A 17074-nucleotide genomic window follows, 5' to 3' on the forward strand; every position below is an offset into this window, starting at 1 on the left:
CTGGCTGAATTATTTACATGTAGTCCGGCAGCAGCACAGACAGCATGCAGGCAGGTGCAGAACGGCAGCTCTCAGCTCTATCCGGTGCATCAAAATCGAATGTTTAGCTAGCAGTCAGGAGAGCAAGCAGGCTTGTGCACTCGCAGGGTACTAAAGGTATGGGTGTGACGGGGCCAGGAGCTAGGCTGCGTGCAGCTCTCAGAGGACTGGTTAACGCGTGCTGGTGGTCTGGCTCTGTTCCTGTGTTGGTAGCAGTGATGCTGAGCTGAGGAGCGATGTGCTGGAAGTGCTGTCTGTGTTCCTGCAATCTTCCTTGGGGCAATGCAAACATAATTGTTTCTTGCTGGACACCGGGTCTCCCAATTGTTTCTGATCACAAATCTTGTGTACGTCTCCGAAGCCAACAAATGTTCTGTTTATTTTTTCCGAAGCAGCAAATAGATTTGAAAGTGCATTTCGTTTTGTAAAACATCCCCAGAAATGGCATAGCTGCTTGACTGCAGGGACTGCGTGTGCTTTTAGAGGGCCAACTAGTACTGAGCTTTCCAGGTTTTGGTGTGCTTGCAGATGGAAACCTTGCATATTAATGGCTCGAGCAAAATTATGGCAACCAAGAGGGTTTGGGAGGGAGAGTGTGATCAGAGTACTCCCTGGGAGCTTGGGAAGCGTGTGCTACAGAAATCTCTTGCTGCAACCCTTTCTTCCCCACTACTGTTTCAGTCAATAAGCTCTTTGAGGATTGCATTACCCTGGTGCAACCATCAGGTTCAGGTTTTCTTGAGGCTTGGGATTGCTAGGTTTGTTTGGTTTCTTTGCTGAGAAAATTAATAGGTGTTGACTTTCAGGGCAGCTGGAAATAACGGCATTTTTGCTTTGCTCATGCAGCTGGCATTTCATGGCTCTGGGCCCCAGTTTTACCCTTTGTTCAGTCAGAGATGCCGCAAAGGAATTTTGAGAGATGGGCTGAAACACCAGAGCTTATTTTCTCCCTTACTGTACTCCTCAGGCAAAGCCCTTATCTCTCCATGCTCATGAGTCAAAGCAGAGCAAGAAGAATTTAGGACTCAGTGAAATTCAGTGGCCACTGGTCTGAAGGGAAGTTATTTCGAGCTGCTTTCTGTCTCTCTGAAGGTCAGGCATTTCGGCCCTGTGCAGGGAGGGCCTGCAGGTTTTCTTGCTGGAAAGCATGACTTGGATTTCCGAAGCAGAGCCACCATCTCCTCTCTGGTTTCTTTTCTTCATCTGCTTTCGGCTCAGCCTCCAGACTGAGTCTAAGCAGAGCACGAGCCCTTGCAGAGATGCAGGAGGTTATCTGGTAGTGGCAGCTGCTAGCAGAGAGCGAGGGAGGCGCTGGCAGGCAGCGGAGCCGCGGTGGCGAGGAGGTGACTGCAGGCGCCTGCCTTCCTTTTATCTCCTTTTGGTGTTGCAGAAGGACGAGGGGGTGGCACGCACAGAAAGGAGAGCCCATCACCTGGCACGTGGCTGCTGGGACTGTTAATTGGGCTTGCAGCAGTTGTTAATTGGGCTTCTCAGTTGTAATTGTAGCTCAGATGGAAGCGGGATTGAAGGAAATTTTTGTGGGCTGTTGTACAGGCTCTGTCAAAGTCTGGCCTTGCATGCTGCTGCTTGTATCACATGGTGAATTCATTCTGCAGATGAGCAGAGGGAGAGGAGGGTAGGAGGATGAAACTGGGCAGCTTCTGCCCAGGAAGGCACAAATTGCATGCAACAGACACAGTTTGTTCTTTATATTGCAAGCATGACTCAAAACAGAGTTCAGCCAGCAAGGGACAGCACAGATAGATAATTCCCTCCTTCATCCTCTCCAGACTTTTATCAGATGCTGCCTGGTCAGTAAAGAAATATGGAGCATAGCATGCACACAGACTGATGGGGAGGGCTGGTGGCAGGAGGTTTGATTCGTGATGCAGCTCTTTGGTTGAGCCATTACAGTTCAGTCAAGAACATTTGGGGCCATGAATCACATCATGATGAACGATACCTTTGTTAAGAACAGTGTGTTCCAGATAAAGTGGAGGCACTGGATGTGAACTAGGGGTACTGGCCATACCCTGCAGCCCAGGGGAATACCGTGAGATACACCTTGGTTGTCTTGGTGGGGAACCCAAGGGTCCCGGGACTTTCCCACTCGATGTCTGTGGTGGAGGTTGGTGGTCATCAGGGGGTTGGGGTGAAGTGGAGGTGTGCACTTCCATTCCTTCTGCCTTCAGGCTGTACCCAGCCCCGCTCCCTGCAGCACTCACTACTCTTACCACACTCTTTCCTTCCAGCCGTCGGTCTGTCCAGCTGCCCCGAGCCCCCAGTTCCCGGAAATGGCCTCAAGATTGGGGAGCGCTATTTAGTGAACGACGTCGTCTCCTTCCAGTGCGAACCAGGCTACGCCCTCCAGGTACTGAGGACTGCTTTTTTTCTGACAAAAAGGATGACAACAAACGTTTGGGAAAGAGAGAGACTCTCAAACTTTGTCTTTTTCTCTCCCTCAGGGACACTCTCACATTTCGTGCATGCCAGGCACCGTCCGGCGCTGGAATTACCCCCCTCCACTTTGCATCGGTAGGACTCTTGCTCTTTCTTACCTGGCTGATATAGCACCTTTCAAAAAAATCTGTGTAAATTGGCTGCTGATGAAATGGGGAAAGGTTCATTTCCCAGACAGAGCCAGTTGTACTCTTAGAGCAGGACCTCTGGGAGCTTTCTTCACCTTCCCCGTTTCCTGATGCGCCCCAGCTCTCAGCCTGGTCTCCTGTACATATCCTATAAAGGGGCTTTAAAAGTGGCCGTATAAACCAGAACACGCTGGTGATTTTATATCGATGGTGGTAGGGCAGCCCAGCAGCCAGGAACACAGTACACTAAGTTGTATTTCAGATGGATCCCTTTGGCTGAAGGCTGCTGGCGGTGCAGGGCGAACAGGAGCTCTGTAAAGGTCTGAGTCAGAGAAATGCAGGTTTGTTCTGTAGGCGAGACAGAACATGGAAAAGGCTTCATTTGCTGCAAGGGGAAATTCAGCAGTCATCCCTGTGGGCCAACCACATTGCTGTATTTTAATTGTTTAATATGTAGATGCAGCATTAAAATATAAAAAGTGGTTTCCTCAACAAAAATTCATTGTAAAGGGAAAACCTGAGACTTCTTGATTCTGGAAGCAGGTAGTCTCTGTGGGTTGAGGGTTTTTTCCCGTCTTAAGCAAAGATCTGCAGACTGGTTTGTTGGTGGTTTGTGGTTTGTTTTTTGTTTGTTTGTTTGTTTGTTTGTCTGTTTTGCTTTGTTTGTTTGTTTTTAAATGCATCTTGATATAATTGAAACTACATCTTTTATTGTTTTCTTCCCAATATCTGCAAACTGCACCTCCTGGTGCCTTGCTGTCCTCGCTTTGGTGTCTAACAGGTCCTGTGTGACCAGTAAGAGCCAGGTCACTTGTCAAGACAGCCATTTGCCTGTGACAGCCTCTGAGGACGAGGGCTGAGCCTGCTGAGCATCTCAGGCCTTAGGAGGATAGGGCTGGGCAGCTGATTTCCTCAGTGGCAGTAGCAAGCCCCAGAAGAAGAGACAACAGAGGTGAAGGGAACTTGTTGGAGTTTTTGGATTATTTTCAAGCAGTATTTTGCTTTTAGCAAATCTAGATGTTTAATATTCATATTGCACATTTTACAGCTTTGAGAGAGACATTTATGCATTTAATAGCTTTAGTTAACAGTTATTTCAGGCTCCTGCTGTTCTAGCTTACATCATTTTGCTTTAAAGTAATTATAAGAGCTAACAGCTCCTCGTCTGATGATCTGCAGGCCAGCAATAAGTACAGAGACAGTTGGAGCAGAATGTCTGAGCTAAAGGACTCATGCCCGTGGGAGCTGCTCTAAAAGGAACCAGAAGCCCTTCAGCTCAGCGTCAGGTTAGGGGACTCCAGCAGGGAGGAGGAGGATCCCGATATTGCACCAAGGGCCAACAACTATCTGAGCAGCTGCCAGTTTTGAGTTTCCTTTTTTCTTCTTTTGATCAGCATCAATCGTGCAGTTCCATAGGATTTAGCCTGGCCAGGCTGTATCTGCTAGGCACTGTCGCAGCATGTAAACACGTGTGCAATTTAATTCGGGTTGTCTGCTTTTGGGCAGTCACGACTAAGTGCAGCGGGACAAACACCTGCCCACCTGTCTGTTCCTATCTCTTAGCCAGCATCACACTTGACTGAAAAAGGTCACCCGGCTTCGGAGACACATAGCCACGTCTCTGCAGCCAAGTGCAGATCATTGTGAGGGTCCAGCATCTTTGTGGGAGCTGTGGGGATGCAGCAGCACCCCATGCTGGCAGTGCTGAGGCTCATTGTCCTGAGCTAATTATTCACCAATTTGTCTGAACACTGCCCAGACCCCCAGTGGCTGCCAACCACCCTCCCAGGATCCCAGGCTTCGTGGTTCCCCTGCTCAGAGGACTTCTTGCTTCCCTGGCATTGTGCTAGTTTTCTTCTTGTCCACTTCATCCAGATGCTTGACTCCTAAATAATTCAGAAGCAGTACTACTAAAGAGCCATTAAGAGGAAGAAGAAAGAACTTCTGGGAAAAGGCTCGTTAGTAGCAAGCGCACACATAATGAGATACTGGACAAAGGGAATCCGTACCTCCGCTGTCAGAACATGTTAGGAGAGCACCTGGGTATATTCTGTTGGATGGTGTTACCGTAACAAGGTAGAGGTCATCCAGATAAGCCTGAGAAGATGCTATCTATGCTTAAATTTCATGTGATGCTTTTTGTAAACATATTTTGTGCTGTCATCTGCGGACTGCTTCTTGGTAGGGAATTTACTTCAGTCAGTGTGCAAACACGCTCTTCTATATTTATCAGTAATTGCCTGGAGATTGACAAGTATAGCAGTCAAGGTAGGTCAGTTAACCACAGAAAGCAGAGCTAACTGGAGTCAAAATAAGATCACTCTGGTTCTTCACAGCAATTTTTGTGATGGTTAAAAATCAAACAAGCGCAGTGTGCATCATGTGCACTGTTATGGTGTGTACGGAGGGAGCAGACCTCCATCTCTCCATCTCTCCTCTTGCAGCTTAAATCTGTCTCTCCCACTGTGATCACCAACGCGGTACCTCTGGGTCAAGGCTTTTATCTCGAGGACAGGAGAAAGGCGCATGCATTAGTAATGCAGCCATTCAGTGCCTGGAAAATCTGTGCTAGCTCCTTAGCAGGATGTCCTTTTTTTCTCGTAGGTTTTTTGTCTTTAATTCCCATATTGCTGGCTGGCCATAGCCATACAGAGACCTGCGAGTGGTCCTGACCAATAACACTGTTGATTTTACAGCCCAATGTGGAGGAACAGCTGAAGAGATGGAAGGAGTGCTCCTGAGCCCAGGGTTTCCAGGAAACTACCCCAGCAATCTGGACTGCACCTGGAGGATATTGCTGCCAGTGGGGTTTGGTGAGACAGTGGGTTTGGGTTTGATGCTATCATAAAAGAGACAAGAGGAAGGTATCAACCCTGTTCAGTAGTGCTTGGCCAGTGCTGGATGCTCTGCTTGCCAAGATGAGTTACAGAAATTGGTGTTTGACATCCTGATCCCACTTTCCATTAAAAGTGCGTTTGTATGGTGCTATGAAATGATTGATGCTTTTTCAAAAGGTGGTTACAGGTCACCATGGAGTGTAACAGCTTGATACGGATTTGTACGTATGCCTCTGAATTAGCCGTAACACCCTCCCATAGCGTACTTGTGTACCCCCCCCATCTTGAACTACTCTTGTTGGCAATAGCCTAAAAATATCACCAGCTGTTCCTCCCTTTATCAATGTGAAAGGTGACCAAAGCTTTTGTCAGACGATATCCTACATGAGGTAGATTCCATACAGCCATCATCACGTTAGAAATTAGGATCTCCCCAACCTTTAGTAAGAGAGATTTGCACACCTCCAGCTCAGCTACTCTCCCAGCCAGCCCCAGCAGGGTGCCTAATTGCCAGGGGCTGGAAGTATTGCATGCCTGGAAGAAGTGCTGACTCTGGACTTCTTGAATTAACTTTCCTCCCCCAGGTGTAGCTGCATGGCTGCTGTGTGCTGCTGAGGAAAGGAAACCCCAGCTCAGCCGCCTGCCAGCTGTGCTGGCTGGGTGCAGTATGGCAAGAAGGGGGTCCTTGTAGCTCTGTTTGCCTTCACAACTTCTCTGGTGTCAGGCAGAGGGAGAGGAGAGCACAGATCTCCAGCAGCCTGAATCCACAGCACTATAGCCTGATCTTGTCTGAAACTAGCAGAACAACACACCCTCTATCTCTGATGCAGTAAATGCACTCCTTCTGGTTTACTAGGCTGTATTGGGCATCGCTGGGTGAGCAATGCCGATGTGTTAAGGCTTGTGGATAGCTTTAGAGGTAATCTGTTCATTCCTCCTCCCCAGGTGCTCACATCCAGTTCCTAAACTTCTCCACTGAGCCAAATCACGACTTTGTTGAAATCCGCAACGGGCCGTATGACACCAGTAACGTCATCGGGCGGTTCAGTGGCACCGAAATCCCGGGCTCCCTCCTGTCCACGTCTCATGAAACCACCGTGTATTTCCACAGCGACCACTCGCAGAACAAGCCAGGCTTCAAGCTGGAATACCAAGGTAGGAAGGCCACTGAACGCGCAGCGCTGGGACAATCCTGTCCCCGGGTGCCAGTGCTGAGGGCGGGGGAGAGAGGGTGAGCTGCTATTCTGTTGAATTCATTCCACAAGGATTTAATCCAAATGAGTGGAAAGGTGTTACAAGAAGACCATGCTTAATCCTCGTAAGTGGGATCTGTTCGCCCTGTCTTATGCCTATGGCAAATAACAAATGTTCCTAGAGTGCTTTGTGACAGTGAAGTGCCTTTGAATTAATTCCAGCTAGATTCACTTAGATCTTGGCTCTGTCGACTGTCATGTGCAACGAGAGGAGTCCTCAGCAGCTGAGTTTGCTCTGGAATTTTGCAGCTGCTTTTCAGTCTCAGCTGAAGTCCAGTTTGGGCACACCCAAACGCATCCCTCCCATCCTCAGCTGCCGCCTAACTTTGTGCTGAGACAGGCTGCTGGAGAGAAATGAGCAAATGAGTAAATAGCTAAATAATAGAACAGTGGCTCTGGCATGGAAAAATGGAGTGAAAGTAGAGAAATAACTGACTAAAATCAAAATATGTGCTCAGTACAGTTTTTGGAAATGATGGGGAAATGGAGATGCTTAGGTTCTTGCCCAGCATGCGTCCCCAGGCAGCTCCCCAGCTTTAACATGATGTCCTCCGAACTGCAGCTGCCGCCATCTCTGCAGCCAGCAGAGCAAGGCCCTGCAAGTGCCCCTGTGTGCCTTGATTTGCTGCTCTTCAGCTGGACTGGGGCTGCCTTTGGATCTTTCCCCTGCTGAAAGAGGATGTGATCCCGCTTGATCTACAGCCCTGCCTTGAACGGGCTCTCTGCAAAATCCTTCAGTCCTCTTTGTCCACCTGGGAATATGGGCAAAGGACACCAAGGGCAGATGGGGTGCACTGAAGATAAGCAGGACAGGCTTTGCTCTGCAGCAGCTGGGAGCCAAACGATCCAACGTCTGTCTGGGAGAGAGATCTGAGGAGTGGGGAAGATGGCGCGGGTGTCTCCAGCCATGTGCTGTAGCCAAGGACTGACAAAGGGCTGACTCTCCAGAAATAGCAATAAAAGCCGCTACTCATACTTAATTGAAAACATTAATTTTGCCTTGGCTGTCCTGTTCATGCACCATATAATTCATGCGCTGCTGCACAACTTCGGCAGGAATGTGCTCGGTGAGGCACTCTGGGTAATGTCATGGAAATTGCTATGCAAATGAGCTCCAGCAAGGCTGACCAGTAATTTGTAATGCCAGGTGGAACATGCTAACCATTTGACTCACATTCATCATCGGGATCGTCCACATTTTGTTGAAAAACAAGGCAGATTTCCCAATTAGAAGTGAAGTGCAGGGTAACCCTGTGCATGCAGACTCTGAGAGTCCAGAGGACCAGGGTGGGCCCCAGCGCTCACGTCCGAGGCTAGCACGAGGCAGCAGCAGGGTTGTCCCTCATCCTCCCTGCAGATGTGTGCATGGTTCATTAAAGTTTTATCTCTTTCAATTAAGTCATTGTACAAGGGGGAAGTAGCCAAGCAGCATGATGAGTGTACTGTTCATGTTTTTATGAGAAAATATAAGTATGAAACATTCCACTTTTTTTTTTCCAGCCTACGAGCTGCAGGAATGCCCTGACCCAGAACCTTTTGCCAACGGCGTTGTGAGAGGAGCTGGTTACAACGTTGGCCAGTCCATCTCTTTTGAGTGTCTGCCTGGGTACCAGCTGATCGGGCACCCTGTCCTGACGTGTCAGCACGGCACCAACAGGAACTGGGATCACCCGTTGCCCAGGTGTGAAGGTATGGCTTTGGGCTCACCTTGAGAGCACCCGGGATTCTGGGTGAAAGAAAAGGCCTCAGCATTTTGTTCTGGCCTCCTTTTGAATCGTTGTTCTGTGATTGGGCTGAAAGCTTCTCTGGAAGCAAAAACATCGTTGGCGGCACACTGGGAACGAGCGCTTTGAATAAAGCTTCAACCTCTGAGTTGTTGAAGCGTGTTCTCAGTAAGTTGATGCTCAACATATTTCAGCCTAGTCAAAGTGAACATTTTGAACGTTCAAAACCAAGGTGCATCTTTTGAGGTGGTGCATTTGGATCTCATGGTAAGGGCGAGGACTGTCTGCAGCTGTCAGCCTCGCTGCTGGTATCAGTGAGAGCTGTGCTTCCAGAAGGAAGCAGCCCAGGGTCATTGCAGTAATGTTTGTTGTTGTCTTTATTTCTTCAACAGTGTTCCATTTCCACTAGTTTAGTATTTTTGATCAGCTGATGCACAGAGCTTGCTAGAGGTGTAGAGAGCCTTGCAGGCCCTAATTCTCTAGCTGATGAAATTTCCTTGTGCAAGAGGTCAGTATTGTCTTTCTGGAATGAGAAACACTGAATCAGGAAAGTCAAGTAAGTTGCCAAAGCTTGCTTAAGAGTTCAGGGCCAGACAAAAATTCAAGACTTCATTGGTTTTCACATGCACACATGTGCAGACTTCTTTGGGGAACACGGAAATTGTGCTGCAAGACCAGTGGTGAGCTCCTCACAGATGTTTCCCAGAGAGCTCCTCTGCTCTCATACATAGCAGCTATGGCATTTGTTTTCTATGCTTAAAACAAACAAAAACCATTGTTGCTGTATTGTCCCTGTTAAATGACTGCTGATGCATTGTCAGGTTTACAGCTTGTAGAAATGACTCTTTCTGTTTTTCTTTGCACCTTTTACTTCCCCTCGTTTACCAGCCCACAGTTGCATGCTGACATTGAGCACGGTTAGAACAGTGTTTTATTGTCCTCAGTAAGGTTCTTGCCTTTTGCCATCTCAAACAACTATCAAAGTTAACATTTTTATGATGAGCCAGTGTGCCTGAATAATCAGGTAGAGAAGAGAGGCTTTGATCAGCCCTGCTGTCTGTGAGCACAGCCTCTCCTGCTGGGCTGAGCGCCCTTAGCACTCACCGCCATGCTGGGTTCCTGGTAAAAGACCCTTGCAGCTCTGGGGACTCCTAGTGTGGGAAGGCTGTGCCCCTGTCTTGTCTCAGTGTGGTGATGATATTTCGAAAACAACCCAACAATTCTTCAGTAGTCTTGAACAGTCAGCTCTGTTTCCTGAAGACCGGGTGTGCTGGGAGGACCCTGCTGCCCAAAGGGGGACGATCGATGTTGTAGGCATCGAAGCTCCAGTGTCCAGGTTCTCTTTTCAAACCCCCAAAGGGTTGTTTCAGTCCTTTGGACCAATGGGCTGAGTGTTGTGTGGTTTACTTTAGGAAGGTTTCATGTGAACCCTTAAGAAATTCAAGGTTCCTTATTGAAGATTTCCACGGCACTTCCCAGGAGCACTGACCTTTATCCCGGCCTCCCTACAGCACTTGGTCTGCAACAACTGTGTGCTGGGGATAGAGAAGGGGGGCTGATACAGTGTTGCTTTCAAGTCCTACGTCCTTGAACTCCAGAGAACGCAAAGCATAAAGAACCGGATCCTCAGCTGCTCTTCAGTGGCTGCAGCAACGTAACAGAGAAGTGCATGAGTTGAGAAACTGTTCGGTGCTCAGCACACTGGCTGAGTACCTGGCGTACTGCTGGTAGGGCTCACAAGTGGGTGGCAGCAGGACTATGCCCTTACTTACCTCTGGCATCAGCTCTGCCAGCTACAACCACCCAGTCCTTATTCCTTACTACTGTTTTTAAGTAGCTTCCTTGTTCTGCAGCACTCCTGACAGACCAAAGGGATGAGGGGTTAGGCACACTTTGAGCCATTTGTTTTTTTTCCTCTGTGTGCACATCCGCTGGGCTGTTAAGTGCTGTTGAAGTCAGTGCAGAACTTTCTAGCTGTTTCCAGAGCTGCAGCCAAGCTGGGTGGCCCATTTTTGCATGGCAGCAAGCAGCGATGTCTCGCTGCCTTAGGCTAACCACCTCACCTTCCCCACACAGGTCACAGCTGAAAGTCCTTTTAATTAAAAGAGAAGTTGTAATTCTAAAATAAATGCACAGGGGCTGAGGTTTCCAGCAGCACCCCAGGGAGTTTTTCCAGCGATCAGTAGGCTGTCTGCTGTGCAGGGTGGAAAGGAACTCGGCCCCCAAGGTTCTTTGGGTGTTTGTTTAGGAAAATGAGCATGTGGATTTATATAAATACACATGCTTTTCTCAGCTTGACAGACCCCATGAGTAGGCAGAGCAGAACTAGGCAGTAAATATTTGGAGCCTGGCTCTAGCTTCACATCTGGCACATTGTGTCGTGTCCAGAGTGGTGGACGTCTGTGGGGCCACTCCTGTATGAAAAGGACCGTGTGGTGCTGTATATTACTGTAGCACTGAGACCATATTAATAATTTGTACTGGGAGGAAGAATGCGTTAACCTAAGCCAAGGACTGGGTTAGTACAGCAGTGTGGCTTCTAAAATGGAGCTGGCTGAGGCAGGTGGCACTGCACTTAGCCCTGTGCACGTGCCTCCGGTTGTTGCAGGCTGGCAGCGATGCGCTGCAGACGTTATCGTTCACCTACACAACTGTGCCAGGGAGGTCCAGAGGCCGGTGCCTGTTCGTGGGATTTCTGCACCCAGGGACTTGCTGTGGCCCTCCTGCACTACCGCCAGCAGGATGTCACCTCTCTGTTTCTCTTTTTCACTGCCCAGGCTGTTTCTAGTTATGTCTCTTTAGATTGCAAGTGTGTTTAAACCTGGAAGATACCTAGTGCAACAGAGCTGTCGTCTTGATTAATGAATTGGATGCTTCTGTTTTATAAATAAATCATCATTTCCCCCCTGCCTAGATGTGATCTGTGAGCAGCCAGCTGCTCTGTGGTTCTGGTCCAAGCCACACTGCATGAGCGAGTGAAGAGATTTGCCCACTGGTGGGATCTGGACAGGAGCTGTATCTTCCATGCATGGGTGCAAGCAGTTGGTGGAGCCCAAAGACTTTTCCTAGGGTGTAAGATGGGGGTTGTTTGTGCACCTGGCTATCACATCTGTACGAAACACCCTGACAGTCTCCTTTCAGCTCAGGAGCACTTAACAAATTTGTTCTAATGGAATTAAGTTGAAAAGGTTAGATGTAGCTGTGACAGATACAAATTATTCATAGCAAGGTCAGCTGAGGTTCTGGGGCTGGATCCACCTGTATTCAGAAGTGCTATCTTTTTCTCTCCCCCGCCCCCAGAAGAAAAAAATAAAAAGGGAAATAGGAGATCTTTGTGAGTTTGTTCATTAGGTTTGTGTTTGTCTGATTACCTGCAGTGCCTTGTGGGGGCAACGTCACCACCCAGAACGGTACGGTTTACTCTCCTGGCTTCCCCAACCAGTACCCCAATTCCCAGGACTGCACTTGGCTCCTTACGGTGCCTGTGGGCTATGGGATCCATCTCAACTTCACTCTGCTGCAAACAGAGCCCTACAATGATTTCATCACGATTTGGTGAGTACAGCAGAGGCGTGAGGACTGACCAGGGCTGCTGCCATGGCTCCATTTCTGCAAGAAATGGCAGGTACACGGAGCATCCCTTGCTGCAGGGTGGGGATTCTTGAGCTTGTAGCACTAGATCAATTGCTGACTTTCAAGTATCTACTGTGCAAACAGAGAGAAACTTCTTTGGAAAACTAGCCCTAATTCTTCAAGTTCTGAGGTGAAAAATAAAGTTTGTGTTTGCAGATGACTGCTCGGCCAGCACTGTGCTGCCAAAGGAGGTCATCCTTGTTATAAAGGAGTGGGGAGAGGAGCCGGGGACCCAGGTCAGCTCTCCAGGGAGCTGCTGAGACAGAAAGTTATACAGATGTAGAAAAAGGAGGATGAGGAGGGAAGAACGGAAAGTGCAGTGTAGGAGGCTGGTTGTTGCCTAGGATGAAAGATGCATAATAATGCTTTTTCTTGTTTCTGACCTATGATTTTAGGGATGGTCCACAGCAAACAGCCCCACAGCTTGGTGTGTTCACTGGCAACTCTGCTAAGAAGTCAGCCCAAAGCTCTTCCAACCAGGTCCTGATGAAATTCCACAGCGATGCAGCCAATGGGGGGATTTTTGCCATTTATTTCTATGGTCAGTATTGCTTCCTGAGCATGTGTTATGCCTTCCTGTGGGATATGGAGGGGCTTGGATCCGTTGTGGTTTGTTGTGGGGAGGCCTAGTTCTGAGGAAGAGAATTCATGGAAAAAATACGCTTTTACCTGAAGTCTTCTGCAATGGGGTGCAGTTTTCACAGGTTTGAGTTTAAAAGCCTCTTACTCTGTCCAGTGCTGGCAAGTGGTCCCACAGTCTGGGCAGATGTGGAAATCCATCTGTAACGTTGCGATAATTCAAGCACAGATAAGTGCCTGCAAACTGACAGCCATGCCAATCCTGTGCCTCTCTCAAGGTGATGCTGTAAATACTGTCCTCTCCGTGGCAGATCCCATTATGGGGTAGCTCCACTTTGCTTACTTAAAAATCTTCTCTGCAATTTTCACTGGATACGGTATTGTCTTTCCAATGTCATACTAAACCAATTAGATCATCCTGCTGTCCCGTTTTAAATGACAGCTGTGTTCCAGCTGAGAGGTGACTTTAATTCTCTGGGGAGGAAAATGATTCCTGTAAATCCGTGAATTATTTGGCGATTCTTTGGTGTGAGTGCAGCTCACACCAGAGAGAGAGATGTTGGGTATAACATCAAAATGAGAGCATTTGCTTTCCACCACTAAACGAGAGCCCAATTTTAAATTGGATTAGCTAACAAGTTGCTACAGCAGTACTGGGATTTTGGAAAGTGCAAATGGAGACCTCCTTGTGCTTTGGTAATTTGCTTGCAGCAACTTCAACAAAGTCTAACATGAATTACATGATGAATCTGTGCAGAATGTTTTAGCTTATGCTCAGTTCCAAAAGGCGAGTATTATACAGATAGGCTGAATTTAAAGAATGCTTGCTAGGCTTCGGAGGGAATTGGTCTGCTGCTGCAAAACACTGTAAGATTTATATTACAAGACAATAGTGCGTATATAACAGTTATGCAAAAAAATATGGGTTAGGCAGTTTGGCTCAGGAATGAGCAGTACGTAAACACTGCTGCAGTTCAGCAAATGCTTCCTTCTGTAATATGAATTAGATCCTGTCATTGCTGTGGTTAGAGCCCATCAGCATATGTCACTTTTCTCTAATCATGATAGCCCTTCATAGTGGGGCTTTTTTAGCTGCTGGTTGATTTGGGGTCTGAAGCCATTCGTGGGCACGCCAGGCAGGGGAGGTCTGGAGTTTGTGCTGGTAGGAATCAGCATGGCCAGCACTCATTTCCAGCCCGTTAACCAGATGGGCACGCCAACAACTGCTTGGCCTTTTACTAAAGCATCACTTACTGGCTTATTGGTCCCTTTATGCACGGGACTTCAGTAGAAAGCCTAACCCCACAGATTTAACTGATGGTGGTTGTTGCAGTGAGATTCTCCTCTCGGCTCTCGTCCTGCGTGCGGTGCCTTGTACCCCAGAGAGCTGGGAGAAATACTCACACGGATCGGGCAGTGTGGTCAGTTACATCGTTGGCTTTGCTCTCTGGGGGGTAACTGCAGGAAATGGTATTTCCTCGGGGTCCATAGCAGTGTATATTTTCATTTCTCCATCTGCATATTGGCAGATCTAGGCCATAGACATCCTCTTTCATCTTTAAATTGTCATTCCCCATGTGGTGGAGATCAGCATCACCCTGTCACAGAACTGCTGCCCTTTTAAATGCCTGCAAAGAAATGCTTCCTTAGGGTGGAGGAAGGGAAACAAAGGAACGATTCAGAGAGCCTGAAGATTCAGTAGCATCCCTTGAAAAATGATGCTGTTGCACCCATTATTAAACGGGTTAGTTCAGGTGCCAGCTCGAAGTGATGTGTGACTGCGATGGGAAGGGCCCAGTAACTCAGGGGGTCCCAGAGTGGTTTCAGGGACAGGGCTCTTGTTTTGTCCCAGTCAGAACAAATGGAGGTTCTGTTTTAAGGAGCTTCACTGGTGCTGTATCACCCATATGCTGAAGCCACCTTAATCACACCTCTTTATTGAAATACGGCCCGTTAAGGAGAGGAGATTAATGCTGTAAGTGCTGGGTTATCTTTCTGTTTCAATAGATGCTGTCAAGCACTTTTTAAATAGCATTTAATTTAAATTTTTATTACTGGTTCCCCTTTCCCCCGCTGTCAAACATCTGTTTAAAAGATTGCCAACCAGTGCGTCCCCTCCTGGGATCGTTTGCCGTGGAACAGAAGGGTTCTCCCCCCCCCACCCTATCTCCTGCTCTTCAGGCAGTATTGAAAATTTTGGCCTATTGCCCCATCTGGGCCTCCCCCACCCCACCCTTTTTATTTTTTTAAGTAAGGTTAATATTCAGAGAACTAATTTTTGCACCACAGAGATGCTGATGACAACAGAGCTGGCACTTCCCTTTGCTCCCCCTGCTAGAGTTGAGCTCACTGTAGCAGCGTGTTTTTTCCTCCCCTTCGCACACTTGGGATGCAGCCTGCGTGCCCCCATCCCTTGCAGTAACCCAAAAACAGCTGTGTCTCCCCCAGCCCTTTCCCACGCCCTCCAAATGTCACATTTTTCCATGCAGCTTTTGGGGAAATACTCTTCTTCCCCACCCTAGGGGGTAGGGAAATTGGGGTGAGAGGATGGGAGTCTACTTCTTTACATGTGTGTTTAAGCATTATCATAAGCCTCATTAAGGTTGCTGCCAGCTTTGCTGTTGTGTGAAGAGTTCAACATAGTGGAGTTAGTAAGAATTAATATTCAGTGGCAGCTTGAGCTCCAGTTTCTGAAATTAAAGGGCTGATATAAATTTCAGAGGAAGTTATGCTTGTCCAGGGTCAGGTGCGGGGGGAGCAAAGATTCAGAGAAGTGCTGAGCAAATAGCAGAAAATGTCTTTCATTAATATTCATTTAGATCCCCGTACCATTTTTTTCAATTTAACCATGCTCACAGCTCTCGTGTGTTTATTTTCATAAGCAGCACAGTTCTCAAGCCTTATGCACCCATATACTCGTAAGCAGTACATTTGTTTTGCTCAGTGCTTGCTCATCTTTAATTTTTGATGGAAAATTTGGGATTTGCAATGTATTTGGGCAGGTGCATGAGTCATAGGATATTTTCTGCTCCTTGACTAGAATCCTTGTTCCCATTTAGCCCCATGGCACTCCTGAAGAAACACCTAACTGGGTGAGAGTGCAGTGTCTGAGCTGCTTTGCTTTATGCGAGGCACTGACACGAACCTTGCCCAGGTCACTTTGTGAACTTCGAGCTACATTCAGAATTTGCAGCTGAAAACATTTGCACTCCTGGAATTATTTGCAGAAGAAATTAATGAATAATTCCAGGTTAAAAATAAATTATTGAGTATTTCATTCTATGTTCAAGGACAGGCGGTGAAGATGAAATTCTCTGAATAATTATTGCAATTTACTTGATGCTGGAGCAGTCCTGCACTCTTCTGTGATTGACCTAATTCCGCTGAGGGTCACAAAGATCTTTTCTCTTAGTATCCCAAAAGACAGTGCCATTGCTTCATGGCAGCACCCGTCACTCGTCATTCAGCGCTCATTGAAAGAAAGAGACTATCAGTGTCTGGGCACTGTATATCCCCAGAATGATGAAAGTCTGTTTCCTATTAGATAAAAAAAAAAAAAAAAAAAAAAAAAAAAAAAAAAAAAAAAAAAAAAAACTAGAGAAAGCTGGGCTGGGGCACAAACAACTGGAGCCGTCTCTGTAGGGTTCGGAGGGGGAAAGGGCTTGTTGCATTTTTGCCAATGCCTTCTGCTTGTTGAGAGAGGATTTGCTCTGATGTCTGGTGTGCTTGGCACTGAGACAGTCATCCCCAGCTTAATATTTACTGCTCTGCCTTTGCTGTCTTTCAGCCTACCAGCTCTTCAGATGTCAGCCTCCGACCATCGTTCCCAATGCAGAAGTCATCACCGAGAATGAAGAATTTAACATAGGTAGCCTCTCGTGGTCCCCTTAGCTCTCCTTCCCTGCCCCTCCCCAGCCACTGGGAACACCTGGGGGAAGACACCCAGACACGTCTTGTCCAGGGGACGGCACCCCAAATCTGGGGCTCCAGGCGACCTGTTCACCCATGTAATTGTGTGGCGTGGCGAGGTGTGCATTAGCCGGCTCAGCAGCTCACACCACACAGAGTCGAATTGACCTTGTTGTCCCTGGACCTTTCCTCTTGGTCAGAGCAGAAGTGGTTTGTCTTCTGTGAAAGCCCAGAGCTTGCTTGGAAATGCTCAGAGATCTTTGCCACAATAATAGTTTTTGGCCTTCATGCATTTCAGGTGTTTCAAGCAATGCCTTGTGTAGAAGTTCAGAGGCCACTACTCTTTTTCTGAGAACCTTTTACCCATATCGACTGTCTTTTGTGTTTTTGCTGCTTTTCACGGTTACATCCATGTTACGTCTGCAAGCAGTGAAGTAGCTGTGATTTTTTAAAAGCAGCTTTTCTCACTATCTGCTCTGAGTAAAGTCTTCACCCGAATAGCTAGCACAAAT

At 47.6% G+C, this 17074-nt stretch overlaps 1 protein-coding gene across 12 annotated transcripts in view; it reads left to right on the forward strand.

Moving 5' to 3' along the window:
* The window catches only part of CSMD2 (CUB and Sushi multiple domains 2), a 333924-nt gene that overhangs the window by 269017 nt on the left and 47833 nt on the right, over positions 1–17074 (forward strand). For all 12 annotated transcript variants that reach the window (XM_035345331.1, XM_035345329.1, XM_035345327.1 and 9 more), the window contains 8 exons: positions 2292–2410; positions 2505–2574; positions 5324–5440; positions 6410–6619; positions 8218–8406; positions 11819–11996; positions 12470–12615; positions 16441–16521. In XM_035345331.1, the coding sequence (XP_035201222.1) occupies positions 2292–2410; positions 2505–2574; positions 5324–5440; positions 6410–6619; positions 8218–8406; positions 11819–11996; positions 12470–12615; positions 16441–16521 (1110 nt within the window). The remainder of the gene's footprint in view (positions 1–2291; positions 2411–2504; positions 2575–5323; positions 5441–6409; positions 6620–8217; positions 8407–11818; positions 11997–12469; positions 12616–16440; positions 16522–17074) is intronic.

This window comes from Oxyura jamaicensis, chromosome 23 (assembly GCF_011077185.1).
Source record: "Oxyura jamaicensis isolate SHBP4307 breed ruddy duck chromosome 23, BPBGC_Ojam_1.0, whole genome shotgun sequence".
Classification (NCBI taxonomy): Eukaryota; Metazoa; Chordata; class Aves; order Anseriformes; family Anatidae; genus Oxyura; species Oxyura jamaicensis.